Raw genomic sequence first — 14548 nt, 5'->3', positions numbered from 1 at the left:
TTTTCTGTGAATGCAGTCTCAGCTATTATGTCTGTTGGTATGCAAAGGTACCCGCTGTGTTTCTGTCACGCCATTCTCGAAGGGAACACGCTGGTGCATGAAGTGCTCTCTTCCCTGCTCGAGTGGAACAGTGTTTGTATGTAAACCAGTGGTTTGTGTTCCCTGGCAGAAAGACAAAGCATAAAGTGTTAAACGTGACTTAAGCCTCTTGTCTCTCAGTGGCCCCTGAGGCTGAAGGAGTCTCTCGGCTGTGATAACCACCCCAGCTCAGCAGGGCTCTGCTCCCAGGAGAGGAGCGCAAGTGGACCCTGCTCCGGGCTCTCTGCAATTACAGCAGAGGCTGTGGAGGTGCTGCTGAGTGCCGGTGGGTCCCTGGGACCTCCTGTCCGATTATTCTTCCTCTGAGCTGGTTCAGGAAAATCTCTTCCTTCTGAACATAATTTAACTCTGAGTGTATGAGAATGCAGTGGAGCCTTCCTTTTTAAACACGTCTCAGGCTGGGAATACCAAGGTGGCTGTGACATGTTGAACCCTCATAACAGGCATGGAAAACCATTAAACCGCTGTTTTATCCAGCTCTTTCTTTCTCAGAGGTGTGAAGGGATGAGAAGAGTTTCAGGGCGCAGTCAGTACTGCTGTTCTGCTGTGGCACATGCAATTGCTTTTAATAGCATACTTCTGATGCTGAGGGACTTTTATAGAGATCGTGTAAAACAAAGCAGTGGCTGACTTAAAACCAGGGGTGAGGCCACTGCATGGCCTCTGCTTCTTCCAGCCTGGAGTACCTTATGGGTCCCGGCAGTGGGAGAGACAAGGGTTCCTCGCTGTCAAGGGGAGGTGAGGGTGTGCAGGGGCTGTGCATACAAAATATTTTAATTTCCAGGGAAGGGAAAGGTACCTGTGCGTCAGGGTGGGATCCCCAGGGACAGAACAGTCCTTGTTAGATGTGCCGGTCTTGAGCCACTTGCCAGCCTCTCATGGATTTTATAAATACCTTTTAGGAAGTGAGTGGGAGGTGTTGATTTTCTGGCTCTGCAATGAGTACATGTGCTATAGGTGTTGGTGCAGGGAGCAAAATTATTACCTAAGGCTCAGTTACAGAAAATGTAACAGACCTGAAGGGCTAGAGCGCTGCCTAGCCAGCGCTTCCCTCCCTTCTGCATGCCTGCTGCAGGGCGCACAGGCTGCGAATTTGATGTGTTGACTTTGTCTTGGGTAGTATGAGTGTTTTGCTGTGGTCTCCCATTTCTGTTGCTTGAGCAACCTTTGCACCTACTGCTACGTACCACTGTGCACTGAAGTCTGAGCATCTGGACGAGGTGAGAAGAAGCACAGAGTGAAATGGAAATGCATATCAATTCTGCTGTTCAGCTGGGGACAGGTACTGTAGAAGTTAGTGCACTCGAAAACGTTAACACTGCATTCATGTTTCACAGGGAAGAGGAAGCTATTTGTCAATTTGCTGATCATGAAAATGCATTTTGAATGCTCTGCTTTCAGTGTTGCATTTCTTTTTAAGAGCACTAATTATACTGCATCCTTTCATTCTTCTCATTTCTCCCACAGCCCCTCCACGGCGCTTTATTGGCCTCTGTGTAAGGATGTAGATTTTGTTGTAGCGTGGTGAGTGACCAGCTCGTCAGTCATGTGCTGGATTTAGTTAGGATGTAATCTTTTGGCCATCTGCTCAGGCACTCCCTGTGTCTGCATCCCTCTGATTTGCAAGCAGATGTTAAAAGGTGATCTCAAATCTGCAGATGTTCAGAACACCCAGGTACCCTTTAACTGAATAGGAGTGCGTTTCCGCTTAGGAGTTTTGAGCAATGTGTTGTCTGAACCTTGAATTATCCTTCAGACTGATGGAAAAATCAGTGCATAGCAAGAATTTCTCTGTAGAACTGAGTTTAAGAATACTCTGATATAAGTTCTGCTGTTGTTTTTCCACCCTCCCACAGTGATTCGGGACCTTTTTTGCAATGTCTGGCTTGTATTTTCCTTTCCTGGTCTTTAGGAGTCTGTCTGACTCTCCAGCCTTTTGTAACTGACAGCTGTAGAGCATCTGGAATCCTGTTGTGGTTTTTTTTTTAAAGTTGCAGGCAAGACTTCAACTTAATTTTTTTCTTGTCTCTTTATTTAGAGTAACACCAAAATGATGAGAGATTCCCAGAGAAAAAAAATATCTGGATGAACTGAATGTTTACATCAATTTTCCCTGCTTCTGTATCTGTCTGTCTTAATTTGCATGCGGTTATTTCAGTGCAACCCATCTGCTTTCTAATAGCTCCTTGAATTGAGGTGCAATAGCTGTGTCTCTGATATGCTGGAGTCTTTTTTTAGCGATTAAATGAATATTCACTTGCACAGTGAGAACAGGTGCATCTCTGTGCAAAGCACTAGGTCTGGCTTTCCTTTCTAATTTTCTATCGTTTTCATTCCCTCCCTGGTGTCCTTCCCATACAGTGTTTCAGTGGTGTAGGATGATTACGGTTTGCATAGTTCAATGCTTGCCTCTGAATGGCTGGACTTTCTGTGCTGCCCGGTTTGCTGAGAGCACCCATTTCGAACTGGATGGAATTTAGTATTTCCAGATAGTTTAAAAATGCGGTTTCCCCAGAGCCCAGAAGCGCCTGTGGGATAAATGGGAGTGAGTCAGGAGATCTCTGATCAAGACATTTGATTTACTTTCTCTTCAGGTTTTTGCTTTGTGGCAATGCAGAAGCAACTGCATGTATAACACTTGGTGTTGCTGAGTGCTCTAGAGAATTGTTTCCTTTTGTGATACAGATTTTATTTTCTAAAATGTACTGTTTCACGCGGCTCGATTTCAGCCTGCCGTCCTCCTGCCCCTGGAGTAGCAATGAGTTTTCAGCCTTTGTTGCAACACTCTGAGTCTCTGTGAGTTGTTAATGCCTCGGGCTTCTTCACGACTTGGATACTCCTTTGTGTCCTTTCTTGAGCACTTGGCACGGAGGAGCTCTAAAGAGACAGAGCGAACCGGTGTGGGTACGGAAGTTTCCCCAGGGAAAGTTAACCGGATTGTGGTTTTCCAAAGCTGCAGTCCTTGGGCAGAGGCGTGGTGCATGCCGTTCTGCGCGTTGCACCTGACCCGTGAATTCCCTGGGCTGGCGAGCGGGCTGGGTCTTGGCAGCGTCTAGCGGCTTTTTCCAGCTTGGAGCTCCCGGACACTCACCCTGTTTTATGGGGAACGCGGCAGTCTCACAGCCGGTCCCGATCCCGAGGAGATGTGGGAGCTGCACCTTTCCAATGATTTTTACACACCCTTAGAAAGTGCTTTCCAGTGGGCTAAGAAAATAAAAACGTGTCCAAGTCACTTTTCATGGGAACTTTTGGGACATGCTGTGTGAACTTGCAGGTAGAGCAAGAGAGTTACTGGTGAGGCGAGACTCCCAGGTTTGTGATCCAGCTCAAAAGCCCTGCTTCTGCAACTGAGGGTGTAATTTATTACATGCAGGTGGTCGAGGGGCACGGGGTTCATTCCTGGTAGATACTAAAGATACAAGACCCCATTTTTGTTATGTGGGTCTGTCGCAGGCTTGTGATCCTCGTTCAGCCTTGCTGCTGCCCCAGGATATCCTTGTTGCTGTGAGCCCTGGGACAGCTCTGGCTGGAGCCCCACATGGGCGTTGTTTTCAGCAGGGTTTGCTGCTTTTCATCAGATGAACCTCTTAATATTTAGCGGTTGAGACCACAATGTGCAGACAGCATCTGTCTCTTAGTTTGCATATCGCTTGCTGAGGAGACAGCGTCTCCTCTCTGTGTCTAGGAGCCATTGGCCCACTCTGCCTGCTTTTTTGACAAATAATACCAGATTTCCACACTGGGGTTGCCTCTGCTTGGCTGCTAATGGTGGTGGAGCTTGTTACGAACAGAGAGACACCAGCTGAAGCTTACTGTGCATCCCCTGCCTTCTTTCTCCTTTTTTCCTTCCCTCAAGCACATGCACTTGTTTCTTTGTCTCCTGCCTCTTGCAAAGGGGTGGGGGGGAGAGGGGAGGATCAGAGATAAGCTGGTGTCTGCCCACTCCAGGGCAGTATTTCATGAAATGCGTGCTTTTCTGTGGTATCCAGAGGCACCTAGGAAGTGGGGTAGGTTGCCCTGCCTGTTTCTCGGTGGTTAAACAGACTGATTGGTTTGGAGATTAAAAAGGAATCTGCATCTTCCGTCAGCAGGAACACTGGCCCCCACCATTGTATGTTTTGCTTGCACCATTAGGTTTAGCATCAGGAATGCTTCAGGCCCTCAACCTGGGGAAAAAATGAACCTGTTTATTTTGCACCTAAAGGCTGTTGGGCCTTGGCAGTCTAGGTAAAAGCCACAGCTCTTCTAACTTCTGTTTGAGACGCCTCTGGCTCGTACTACACCTGGTACAGCATTTCCTTCATGCAAACACCTACCTGGACGGTAAATGCTTGCAAATGAGAATTTCTTAAATAGCAAGGGTGTTCTCCAGCATCACGCTCCATTGCCGCTCTGTGCATGTAACTGTGTAAGGGCCATTGGGTTTATTTTTGTTTTTATTTTTGTTTTTTAATGTTCCTTTCTAGAACATTTATCTTGGAAGTTAGACTCTGTGAGCCTTTAGTAAATGTTGGGTGCTCTGTTTTCTAGAGGAAACTTCACTACACCAGTTTTTAAATATTTTTGCTCTCAGGTGTATCTTGCTTCCTAGCTTGTTAAATATGTTTTCTTAGTGTTAGTTTTCCACTGGGAAAACTAGCTGGAGCCTAGAGATGCCTTCTCTTAGTGCTTACACTTAGCCATACCAGTGAGGATATGAGCTCGCAAAAGAGAAATGTAAACAAAATCTCCCCTAGGTAGACATGGGCCTTCTCCATCCAGTGAGATAAGAGCCAGTACTGTTTTATGTTCTAACCATTGTTTTTGATAAGCACTGTCCTGGAATTAAATTAACAGAGGAGAGCTTGGAAAAGTGACATTTGAGTTTAGACTCCTGCTTGTTTGTCATAGTGGGTTAATTTGATTTACAGATGTCATACTATAGAGCTACTATTCAGGCTTGATTATTTTCAAGTTGTGGTTGAAAGCCTGCTCTGCACTGCTGAGGACAGATTCTTTATTTTTAAAGAAATGTTTATTTCTTCTAGAGTACCTGTTAACTTTGTAAGTGAGGTAGTATGAAATGACATCTTGCTAAGCAGGAATAACTTCTGGTTGCAAAGGATTGGTTTTGAAATTGCTTTGCATTAGCCATATCACATTGCTTTGCAAACATTAATCCTATGATTACTTTTTAAATGCATCGATTTGGCGAGGTGAGATGGGATACAGAGGAGGTTTTGCCTCCAGATCTGTTAAACTGTTAAAATGAGTGAGGATTTCCAGCGACCAGGCCTCTGCTGGGGGATGTTGTCTAATTAATGCGATGCCCTGTGATGCACTGACTCAAATGAAACTAGCAGGACAAAATCACTAACAGCCTGGGTTTTTTTTCTTTTCCTTTTTTTCTCTTTGCAGTAAAGAAAGCTAAACTCCAAGGACCACCAGGTAAGCCATGTTTTACACCTGCTCTCTCACTCCTACTCGTGCTGCTCCCTCCAGTTTTCATCTACCTCCTCTCTGCTCCTCCATGTGCTCCTTAGGAGTGACAAAAGCTACCCCGAGACTCCAGGCAGCCTGACTTAGTATAAAGCTTGAGGATGTGACCTGGTGTCACAGTGCTGAGAAACCTCTAACTTGCTTACCTCACCTGAACAGGTGACGGATGAAGAAAGATGTTCCTTTACTGTCAGCAATTCCCACCGCACCCTGCCCTTTCCTCTCCTCCTTCCTCTGTCCTTGTTAAAAACAGGATCTGAAAATGTCCACTGAGCAGAACTGGTGTGTGCCTGTCTGGATTCAGTGCCTCCTCGATCTTGATGGAGGTTGCTGGATGGTACCACAGAAGTGATTCATTCTCTTACGTGGCAGTCCGTAATGGCTGTGCTTGGGATTGAAATCCCATCCGCCAGGTTTTGTGTCTGCATAATAAAATAAAAACCAAGAGCTGGTAGCACCCAGAATTTACAGTCTAGGCAACTATTTCGCTGTGGTTCAGTAGCTAGCAAGGAATGCCTTAGCAGGTAAATAGGTTTATTGAATGAAATTTGATGTACACTTTACAAAAGAATAAGCAGTTTGCTTTTGGAATAACACTTATTCATGTGTTTAGATCCGAAGCAATTGCACAGCTGTATTCATGACTTTATTCAGCTTTATTCTCATGATATAGCTGTCCTCAGGCTATAGCTGAAAGCTTCCCAGGTCTTCTTGTCCATACTCCATGTCAGGTCAAGATCTGTGTCTGCACCAACCTTGAGTTACCAGGGAAGGAAAGCTGAGTGCCCAGACTGGAAGGGAGACTATGTGTGTTTTATCCTTTCTGTAATCAAGAGGCCTACTCACAGCTGCAAAATATTTGTCATGTAGTCTAGATTTAACTCAACTGAAGCATATAGTTTCACTGACAAGTCCAGTGTCCCAGGAGGATGCAAGTGGTGTAGCTAGATATGAGGGAATCTGACTTGCAGTAACTCCCACTTCTTCCTGAGCTTCTGCATCATGTAGTTCTACTTTCCTCCCTTTCTGTTAGGATACTTGAAGCTAGATGTTGGGACATGCTGTAGTAGCCCACAGCAATGATGCATGCAAATTTTGGCAGTATTAAAATGGGCTGTGATCTAACTTATGCTGGGAATAGATGCAGCAGAACATTGAAGTATTAAAATATGTACGCTGCTTTCTAGCTACTTAGCATATGTCTTGTTCCAGCCTTGAGGAAACTGATAAATAGGTCTGAGGTGGTAACTCCCCTTAAAAAGGAGTTTGTTCATTCTCAGGTGCTGATAATCAAACTTTGTATGTGTCTGTGCTTGGCTGCTTTTGGTTTTATTAGCAAAGAGATAGCAGCAACTGGGAGAAAAGTTGTTCCAGGCTTTTTCTTCAGATCTACAATAAAAAGCAAAACATCTAAACAAAGCCCATCTTGTCAAAATGTGATGTAACGTGGTGGTTCTAGGTCAACTGGTTTAAGCAATACAGGTCGGTTTTAGCACATTTAGCATAAATCCCTGTATTTTCCTTCTGCCCCTGACTGGTCTGTAAAGTTCTTTGTGGACTCGTGGGTGCAAAACCAGGTTCGAACTAGGAGAGCAGAAGGGAAGAGATGATACAATCAGCCCAGCTGCTTCTTGCTTGTATATTTTGCAAGTTTGTTTTTCGGTCTGCATGGTCTGCATGATGGGCCCTGTTCCTTCAGACTGTCTCTTCTTCCTCTCGTCTGCGTTTCAGTAAGCAGCATCTTAGACACAAACTGTCTGCGTTCTTCAGGATTTTACACTCTGACTTACTGCAAGTGCTTAGTTGCCTGTTTTTGTTTGTTTGTGCATGAATTTCTAATAAACTGTGATTGCAAATTTGATGGCAGGTGAAGAACATCTTCAACATTTGGCTCCTTAACCCAGTGATGTCTTCCCAGATGGGCTTTTCCTTTCGGGTCCCCCTGGGATGCAACGTATGGACTGAAAACCGTGAAATGTTCTGCTTATGTGATGAAACAGTATACTGAAGGAGATAACTTTTTGCCTCTCGTTCCCCAGATAAATTCAATACGTATGTGACCCTGAAAGTGCAAAATGTGAAGAGCACGACGGTAGCCGTGCGAGGTGACCAACCATGCTGGGAACAGGACTTCATGTTGTAAGTACAGTGTTGCGCAGCGATGAGGTGCTTGTAGTTGAGTCCTTTCACAGCACTGATGTTTATATGGAGCTCCTATTGTGTTGTATAAATTGGAATATTTAAGTAGGTAAAATGCACAAGCCTAGTGACAATCTAAATCATTTACCTTTCTGTTGCACATGCTGACCTGTGCTGAAGGAGACGTGTGTTGGAAGATTGTCTCTGCTGGTGCCATGGACTGGCTGGAGTAACCTGTGTCCTTTAGTAGTATCAGGTTGCCTGGATTCTTCTTCTTAGACCTGTGTGTCGGGGTTCAGCGAGCGCCGGCTGCTTCCGCAGGGACGGGGAGCCAGAAGCAGAGTGTGGTAGGATGGCTGGTAGGGCAGGGTCCTCTCCAGCCAGGGCCCAGTCCCACAGCACCTGAGCAGTGCAAGTGGGGCAGGTCTAAGAATTGGGCCAGCGTCTGCAGAGAGGTCAGGTCATCAGACAAGTTTGTAGGAATGAGGCAGGTCCAAGGTCCAGCTGTGAGTGCAGATAGCCAGTCAGGCTCAGGGTTGTGTCTGGTAACTATAATCAGTGTCAGACATAGTCCAGTAATTGCCACTCAGGTCCCTAGTGACAAGGCAAGTCTGAGATTGAGCTGAGAAATCCATCTGTGGGTTGGGTATGGATTGATGTGGTCCATGGCCAGGCATGGGCACAGCTGCGGCTAAGCTCGAGACAAGCACACTGTATTGTGTTTGCGTGGCAAGGTTTTGGTAGCAGGAGGGGCTACAGGGGTGGCTTCTGTGAGAAGCTGCTAGAGGCTTCCCCTGTGTCCGATGGAGCCAATGCCAGCCGGCTCCAAGACAGACCCACCGCTGGCCAAGGCCGAGCCCATCAATAACAGTGGTAGCGCCTCTGGGATAACATAGTTAAGAAGGTGAGGGGGGAAACCTGCACAACAGCAATTGTAGCAGAAGAGAGGAGTGAGAATACGTGAGAGGCAGAGCCCTGCAGACAGCAAGGCCAGTGCAGAAGGAGGGGAGGAGGTGCTCCAGGCGCCGGAGCAGAGATTCCCCTGCAGCCCCTGGGGAAGCCCATGGTGAGGCAGGCTGTCCCCCTGCAGCCCGTGGAGGTCCACGCTGGAGCAGAGATCCACCTGCAGCCCCTGGAGGACCCCACGCCGGAGCAGGGGGATGCCCGAAGGAGGCTGTGACCCCATGGGAGCCCGTGCTGGAGCAGGCCCCTGTCAGGACCTGTTGCCCCATGGAGAGAGGAGCGCAGGCTGGAGCAGGTTTGCTGTCAGGACTGGTGACCCCGTGGGGGACCCACGCTGGAGCAGTCTGCTCCTGAAGGACTGCGCCCCGTGGAAGGGACCCACGCTGGAGCAGTTGGTGAGGAACTGCAGCCCTGGGAAGGGCTCACGCTGGAGCAGTTGGTGGAGGACTGTCTGCCGTGGGAGGGACCCCGCGCTGGAGCAGGGGCAGAGTGTGAGGAGTCCTCCCCTGAGGAGGAGGGAGCGGCAGAGACAGCGTGGGGTGAACTGACCCCAACCCCCATTCCCGTCCCCCTGTGCTGCTTGGGGGGAGGAGGTAGAGAAAATTGGGAGTGAAGTTGAGAAAGGAGGGGTGGGGGGAAGGTGTTTTAAGATTTAGTTTTTATTTTCTTGTTACCTTACTCTGATTTGATTGGTAATAAATTAAACTAATTTCCCCAGGTTGAGTCTGTTTTGCCCATGATGGTAATTGCTGAGTGATCTCTGCCTGTCCTTATCTTGACTCACGAGCCTTTCAATATATTTTCTCTCCCCTGTCCAGCTGAGGAGGGGAGTGATAGAGCGGCTTTGTGGGCACCTGGCGTCCAGCCAGGGTCAACCCATCACAGACACTGACACCATAGCTTAGGCAAGGACTGAAGGCCTATAGCTGAGCTAAAATGGAGCTCCTGGGCCATTGGAAGAGGGTGTGGGTGGAGGCCACTGTTAGTGGCTGCTGTTCGTGCATTTGGGACCTCAACACGGTGATCCTGGTTAGCTCAGTGTGGGAGCTGCTCTTGTGTACTGATGTTTTCTGTTGTTCTGCTGCCCATGAATGTGTTTTCCAGCTCCCTGGCTGCAGCTTGAGGGGCTGCCAGTCCCTGCCATGAGCAGCAGAACCAGTTCCAAGTCTCCCAGGGTTTCTGGTGCAGTTGGCACCTTTGATTTGTTCTGGTCCTCATGGTCCTGACACATAGCCAGGGATTTCCCAGTATCTTTTAGAATGGTGGCTTTCTTGCTGGTAGGTGAATGACTCATTGATATATTGAATCTGCTTCTGTTTCTATAGCTTTATAAGACAAAGTGAACTAAATTTACTGAATCCTGGACTCCAAGTGCTTTTCTCTGAACTTGGCATGGACACTGCTGTTGCGCGGGGGAATGATGTTGTGCTCATCTTGTGGAGTCAAAGCTAGCGCTGCTGTTTTTGACTAGGTCCAAGGTGTTTGCATAGTATCTGTAGCAAGAGACCCACATAGGATTTTGTGAGAGTATGTTTCCCAGTCCAGCAGCAGTTGGTTCTTCTCTGTCAAAAGTGGGAAGCTTTTGCCTCTGGTTGAGGAGCTCACCTGGGTCAGTACAGCGTTGCCATCATAGCTGTGCTCCCATCTCCCTTGTTCTGTGACACTCTGCTTTTGGAGCAGCATGAGATGTGTGCTTCTGCACGGAGAGTCTGGAGTCCTTTGCCATCTGGTGAAATACGTGTTCTCCTGAACGCCACCACCTTCTCAGCTCTGCAGTTCCTGGTCAGAGGCTGTGGCTATCACTGACGTAAGGTTGGGGCAGGGAATTGTACCTGTCTGCCAAATCACATGCCCATACCCAAACTACTCTCTCATTCTTCCTGTGATTTGTGTTCAACCTGTGGGCAGGAGCTAGCTTTAAACCTGGACAGCTACAGGGGAGGCTGCTCACCAGTGATTTAAGAACGGCACTTCTCTGTATTGGATGATGGTCTTCATGGTTGCTCCTCCTCCTTCCCCTCAAACAGCTCATGGAACTGCTCTCCCATATCAGCTGGGAGCTTAGCTAGCATGCTGTAAGGTCACTGTGCTGCTCCGTAATTAGTTGCTAGGGGATATGAAAGCAGAATATTAGCTGAACTACCTCACCATTATTGTCCCTGCTTCAGCCAAGCAACAGCACAGTTGCTCTGATGTTTTTCTTTATAACAAAAGTATTACACGTGGTGGGGAACGTGTTTTGCATGATCCTGTGTACATAAAGTTGTCCCTGGAGAAATAACACTGATATTCCAATACTACTACTCACTGGTTTGCTCTTTTTCTTTCTGAAGTTGTAAAAAGCTTTTGAACACAGTAGTTTTTCCCTGAGGGAAGGATGCTTTTACTGTCTGTGTTTGTGTTTACCTTTTTTATGAGGCATAGCAGAAGAATAAACTGCAACCAAGAAAACGCTTTCTGTCTGTGTTTGTTGGTTTTGCTTCCAAACTCCGTGTGAAACATAACACTTCAGAATTTGGAGCTCTGGGGATGTTTGAGATTTGCTTATTTACCAGACCAGTAAAGCACTTTCATGTCTTCTTTGGGGACGTCTTCTAATTTTGAAGCAGCTTTGAAAGGACTGCATGTTTGCAGCAAGCACTTCTTGAGTGAAAGTGCAAACTGATGTTTAGAACACGATGATTAAATTGGTGTTGAAGTTGTTAGAAATGTCTTTCATGTAAACTCTATGTGTGTGTGGAAAGGGAGGGACACCAAATTCCAATCTCGGCTCTTTTGTTCTCTGAAGCTGTTCTGCATCTAACCAGAAGGTGGAGAAAGGGAGACACAAAGACAATTAAAGCCACTGTACTGAAAATCTTTTTATTTTGTGTTCTTATCTGGTGGCCTGTGCTGTGGAGTTCTGTACAGAAGCCTGTTGGGTGTCTTATGATCAACGTTTTGCTCTGTCCATGTATGTTGAAGCAAAGAATGTGGTTTTAGAGTGTGTCTGAAAATACAGTATTTCTTCCTTCCCGTCCCCTTCTGGCCTTGGGCTAGTCCAGCCAGGGGAAAATCAGTTGTTTCTGTTGTTATTGCAAGTTTGTGCAATCAGGTAAGTATCATCTTCCAAGAGATGAGCAGTGGGAGGGCAGAGCAGTGATGGTGCAGGTGGCTAGCTGTTAGCTTGGCCGTACTGAGTAGCTGTATCCAAACAGAGGGAGCTGGAGACTCAATTTCAGGATGCTAGCAGTAAACTTATAATAAGCCTGCATAATAGCTTGTTTTTGAGCTACGTAGACTCAGTCACCCAAGTACTGGACACTCCTGACCTCAATTCCTGTGTCCTTAAACCAGAACAGCAGCACTTGGGTTTAAAATAGATATTAATGTGCTTTGCTGTAGCTGTACGGTATGTCTTGAACCTTGTAGATATAATAGTCTCTTTTAAAGTTGTAAGAAGTCTCTGGGGCAAAGCTCAAGTAGACGCTGGGATTTGCAGCAGGCTTTTTTTTTTTTTTTTTGGCCATGGTGGCAGCCTATAGAAATTAGTGACTAACATGCTTCTAAATTCCCTTGATAATCTTAATGTGGATACATTTGGACAGAAGGACAGCAGGCAGCAGCACTGTGTGTCCAAGATACCTACTTTTAGGGGTTAGCGCTAGGGTTGCACTAGGGGAAGTCGCATGCTCAGAGAAGTAGGAGCAATAGCCTTTCTTCATGATAAGTGTGAGACAGTTGCCTATCAATAGATAGCTCAGGATTCTTCTCTACCTCGTTGTTTTTACCGGCCTTCAGGCTGTCTTACACTGCTCTTAAGTAGACTTGTTATAAACCAGCATGGAAGAGGGACGCATAAATGCTATGAAGCATTGGGAAGAAATGAATTTGAGATGCATCCTCTCTTTACTGAGAATGAAGATGTTAATGAAAAACTTCAGATAAGTATTTCCAAGAACTTGGCACTGTGGGTGGTTGTGTGGCTGTATTGCTGCTTGCTGCCAGAGGTTCGCGTGGCTCAAGGCCTTGCAGTGTCACACGGAGGAAGAAGCTAGGGCTGGAGCAGAAGCGGTGCAACGCAGCCCTGAGCAACAGGTAGTGCTGCTGATGCAGCTGTGCTGGGTTTGGGACTGTTACTTTTGGCATGTGGCAGCTCCACTCACAGATAAGTACTGGTGTGTTTGGACCTGCTAGAGCATGCTTGTGTTGCTGTGCTGCCAAGGGAAAGGAGACACCCACTTTGTTAGAAGTGGGGTGCCTGGTGAGAAAGAACAGCTCACCTCTAGGCTTTGGCCCAAGATACCCTTCCTCCTCCTGTGTACGTAGCTGCTGAGACGAGTTCCCAATTGTCAGTCCGTGTGTGAGGTAGTTCAGGGTTTTAGTTTGCAATCTTTGCGTAGTTAGTGTTAAACTGTGAGAAATCAGTCATTAGAAACTAGTGTTCCCTGTGAGTATGAGCCGCCTCAACCACACGCTTCCAGAAGCTGTTTGTAGCTTGACACAGCCATGTAGAAAGAGTTCACTGGTATAATCATGGTGGTAATGCAGAACCTAAAGCAGAATTAGACTGTATTTTGCTTTTTCCTCACCCGTGCTGCCTTTTCTTTTCTTGCAGTGAGATCAGTCGGCTGGACCTGGGCCTAATTGTTGAAGTATGGAACAAAGGACTGATCTGGGACACCCTGGTTGGGACTGTGTGGATTGCTCTGAAGGCCATTCACCAATCTGATGAGGTTAAGCTGACACAGAAGCTTTATTTTGACAGCTCCAATGTTGATAGTTAATGTGTTACAAATCTAGCCTGGTGCAGCCCAGGACTGTGCTCCTCAGCAAAATGTCCCCTTGCAAAGCCAAGAAGGCTGAGTGGGGGAAGAGGGCTGTCGGCATCTTTGGTTGTTTTGAAGGAGGCTGCCAACAGTGAGACCAAAACTGAGCTTCAGTAGGTATCTCTGGTCTCATTTCACTCACACGGACTCAGAAAACAGGGCTTAATCTGTTAAGGAATGCATGTAGTTGACAAGTGTCTGAAGTCTTAAGGACTGACTCCTTAGTCTGATGCTCAGATTTCTATAAGTTCCTGCTAAAGACAGAGGGTGCCGTGGTAACAGACAGCCTGACCTTTACAGTAGGCCCAGAATGTGTCTACATCATCTTGTTAAAGTTTCTGGTTGCAGTGTTAGAGGGTGTCTAGTGGTGCTAAAATGAATTGAAAAAAGTAGGAAATGGGATGTGCCAATGTCTGGAACTGCCCTAACTACTGAATTTGGCAGTTCTTGCAGCTAAGCAGGAGATGTTTATTTCTTTACCTCCAATTTCAGGGCAATTATTTAAAAGATTACTGAATTTGAGCAGGGAGAGAGAGCTTATGTTTTCCATAAAAGGCAAAGAGTGGGGATGGCCAGCAGTGTGGCCATAAGGTCTAGCTGGTGCTCAGTTCCTCTGGCTCTCCAGACGCTCCTTGGTGTCTGCCTTTGAGGACCTACCTTTGCAGTCCCACTGAGAAGGCAGTAGTTCTGCTAGGAGGTGTTTGCCGCTTGCCTTGGTACAGGCCTTCGAGATTTAGAGGAAAAGCTCCCAGCATGTGCTGAATGGATGTCATTTGATATTAAAATCAGTTACCAGGTCTTGATAATACTGTAAGGCTCTTCCTTTTTTTGTCTTGGTAAATGTGTGAGAGTCGCTGCATAAGGATCTGCCAGACTTGAAGTTCACCTGTGCCTTGTGGTTCACAGGAAGGTCCTGGGGAGTGGTCTACGCTGGAGGCAGAAGTTGTAATGAAACATGATGAAATCTGTGGAACCAAAAACCCAACTCCTCATAAAATTTTGCTGGACACAAGATTTGAATTACCTTTTGGTGAGTTCATTTCAATAACTTACTCAGGGTG

General features: G+C 46.7%; 1 protein-coding gene across 3 annotated transcripts in view; it reads left to right on the top strand.

The window, feature by feature from the left end:
* UNC13B (unc-13 homolog B) overlaps positions 1–14548 on the top strand; it is a 224037-nt gene that overhangs the window by 23313 nt on the left and 186176 nt on the right. For all 3 annotated transcript variants that reach the window (XM_087777597.1, XM_087777596.1, XM_087777595.1), the window contains exons 2-5: positions 5497–5526; positions 7617–7716; positions 13277–13394; positions 14394–14517. In XM_087777597.1, the coding sequence (XP_087633723.1) occupies positions 5497–5526; positions 7617–7716; positions 13277–13394; positions 14394–14517 (372 nt within the window). The remainder of the gene's footprint in view (positions 1–5496; positions 5527–7616; positions 7717–13276; positions 13395–14393; positions 14518–14548) is intronic.

This window comes from Nipponia nippon, unplaced genomic scaffold (assembly GCF_047370975.1).
Source record: "Nipponia nippon isolate SJK-2023a ecotype South Korea unplaced genomic scaffold, ASM4737097v1 scaffold_40, whole genome shotgun sequence".
Taxonomy (NCBI): Eukaryota; Metazoa; Chordata; class Aves; order Pelecaniformes; family Threskiornithidae; genus Nipponia; species Nipponia nippon.
Note: the sequence above shows the minus strand (reverse complement) of the source record. Positions and strands in the feature narration are given on the sequence as shown.